The following is a 2,701-nucleotide window of genomic DNA, read 5'->3' on the forward strand; positions in this document are numbered from 1 at the left end:
ATTATTTTTTTTATTTCATTATGCGTTAATACATTCCGTTTCCTTGTTTGAAGTAAAATAATTCCAAATTGCTCCTCCTGATATTTAATATTTTATTACTATTCTTAATATTTTCTCTATTGTGCGCAGGGCCTTACACACAAGAATATCTGAACATCGCAATCATATTAGATGGAACACGACGAACCATTCTGTTTTAACAGGTCATATTTAGAATGCAATCATGATTTTGATTGGGACGGTCTTGAGATTTTGGATCATGAACCTTTGCTTAGAAAACACTTAATTTCTGAAATGGTATATATTAAAAGGCAAAAAATAGCCTCAATTTCATTAACAGACACAGAATGTTTATATCATATTTATACAAATGTAATCGATAAATTACCGAAACTTTAAATGTCACGCCGTCTTATTTGTAAACACTTCTCTGTATTTATTTTCTTTATGTTATGTGCGATATGGCAAGACTTGACAATCTGTCTCGAGCGTTTGATGTGGCATTTGCCTCTTGATAGCATGTGCGATTCATTCTTGTTCGTTGCAATTTTTTGTAATCATATGTTTGCGATTTATTTTTGACATTACATTTGAACAGCTCAGTTTCTTTATTTACTTCGTAATTGCGCTGAAGATGGTCAAAAAAAGGATCAAAACACAATCGCTTTTTATTATTAAATCTTCGCTACTTTGTTATGTTAATATTGTATAATTCGATTATAATAAAATTTGCGCACAAATTACTCCGTTGGCTTTTTATTATTAAATCTTCGCTACTTTATTATGTTAATTGATATAATTCGATTATAATAAAATTTGCGCACAAATTACTCCGTTGGCTCTTAATTGCCTTCTCTCACCTTCGTGTGATATAACTTAAATATATTTTACAATTTAGATTGGAATAAAATTGTATCAACTATAAATCATAACTGTATATAGTCATAGGTATTTGCACTTATGGTTTAATTTTGTAGTTGAACTAATTAATATATGTATATATATATATATAAATTTTTATTATTATTGAGAAACCAAAATTTTATCTATATTGACATTTTAATTGTTTATTTACTTATAACTTGTTTTTATAAATAGAATTTTTTGGCAAATAAATACAAAAGTTATTTAAGATAGATCCAATAATATAAAACAAAAAATTTGTGTATGCGTGTGTGTGCGCGCGCTCTTATGACTTTAGAAAAATCACCCTGAATAACAAAAGATTTTAACCGTCGCTCATTGTTTATTAAAAGGTTATTAACAAAAGAATTTTCACGAATTATAAGTAAGGTAATTAATCACAATCTCATATATGACCATGACCTTGATATATGTTGTCATGGTCATCATTTTGTGTGACCCTGATCTTGAAAAAAGTAGCGGTCACGATCCGTTCAAAAGTTATGAAGCATTAATATAAGCATAAATTTTAGTTATAAATCAGAAATAGGTTTGGATTAGGTTATATCTTCCGGAAATGGAGCCTCCTTGTAGGGAGGGGGGGGGCGCAACCGACTGTGTCCATGCATATAATTTACAACGCGAAGCAAGGTTCACCTCACAATTGTTGTGTGGATGGGAAAATGTATGCGTGGACGCAGTGGATTCCGCCCCCACTACGAAGGGGCTCCACTTCCGAAAGATATAACCTAACCCAAACCTATTTCTGATTTGAAACTAAAATTTGGTTTGGTTTAGGTTATATCTTCCGGAAGTAAAACCCCCCCCCCCCCGTAGGGAAGGGCGGGGGTGGGAAGAACCCACTGCTTCCACGCATGTACTTTGCAGGACAATGCGAAATTCAACGTACATATAACCTTGATCTTTCAGGATTGTAATGCATATATAATCCGTTAAACGCAATATTTGTTAATAACTTTTTAATGAACACAATGAGCAACGGTTAAAACCTTTTGAGTGTCATTCAGGGTGATGACCTTGACAACATATGTCAAGGACACAGTCGTATCTCATTGCTCCGTTTAACGTAATATTTACTTAATTTTTTAATAAACTTGTAAATAAAATTACTATTTACAGTGTACATCACTTATTTCACAAAAATGTACTCCGGATTTCGTCGTCAAAGTTTTATCTTCCGCATCTTTCTTTGCTCTCTTTGTGATAAAATATAACATGTTCTGTGTCAATATCAAAGCTGTAAGTAGATGACTTACAAAGTTGAAAACTGACAGGATAACTTATGAGTTAACGGCTTACTCAACACATATTTATATCAAAGAGGAAAAATATTTTAATCAAATAAATTTTTGTACAAACAATTTTTTTTGAATGTCATCGTTATACATATATAAAAACGGTATATAAAATTATTTAAAAAAACAGGTGAAAGATTTACTGGAGCAGCTACAGCATATATATAATGAGTTAATAGACAAAAACGAACTTGCTATCATAAACAAATATAGATGCAGTGCCAGACGTTTTACCGCTGTACTTACAAGTAAGATCTATTTAGATTTTCAAATACGGTCACACTTCCTTTTTAATTCGCAAAAGCTGCCAAATTTCAGAAGAAAATCGATTCAGATACAATATGCAGCAGTCTCTCTATATGTATATCACATATACATATATATATCACTTCCTTTTCGCAAAAGCTGCCAAATTTCAGAAGAAAATCGATTCAGATACAATATGCAGCAGTCTCTCTATATGTATATCACATATAATATAC

At 31.5% G+C, this 2,701-nt stretch overlaps 1 protein-coding gene across 1 annotated transcript in view; it reads left to right on the forward strand.

Moving 5' to 3' along the window:
• LOC115244785 overlaps positions 1-2,701 on the forward strand; it is a 15,137-nt gene that overhangs the window by 3,213 nt on the left and 9,223 nt on the right. The window contains exons 2-3 of the mRNA XM_029822724.1: positions 2,044-2,163; positions 2,350-2,467. Of these exons, the coding sequence (XP_029678584.1) occupies positions 2,044-2,163; positions 2,350-2,467 (238 nt within the window). The remainder of the gene's footprint in view (positions 1-2,043; positions 2,164-2,349; positions 2,468-2,701) is intronic.

Source organism: Formica exsecta, unplaced genomic scaffold, assembly GCF_003651465.1.
Source record: "Formica exsecta isolate Colony F162 unplaced genomic scaffold, ASM365146v1 scaffold87, whole genome shotgun sequence".
NCBI lineage: Eukaryota > Metazoa > Arthropoda > Insecta > Hymenoptera > Formicidae > Formica > Formica exsecta.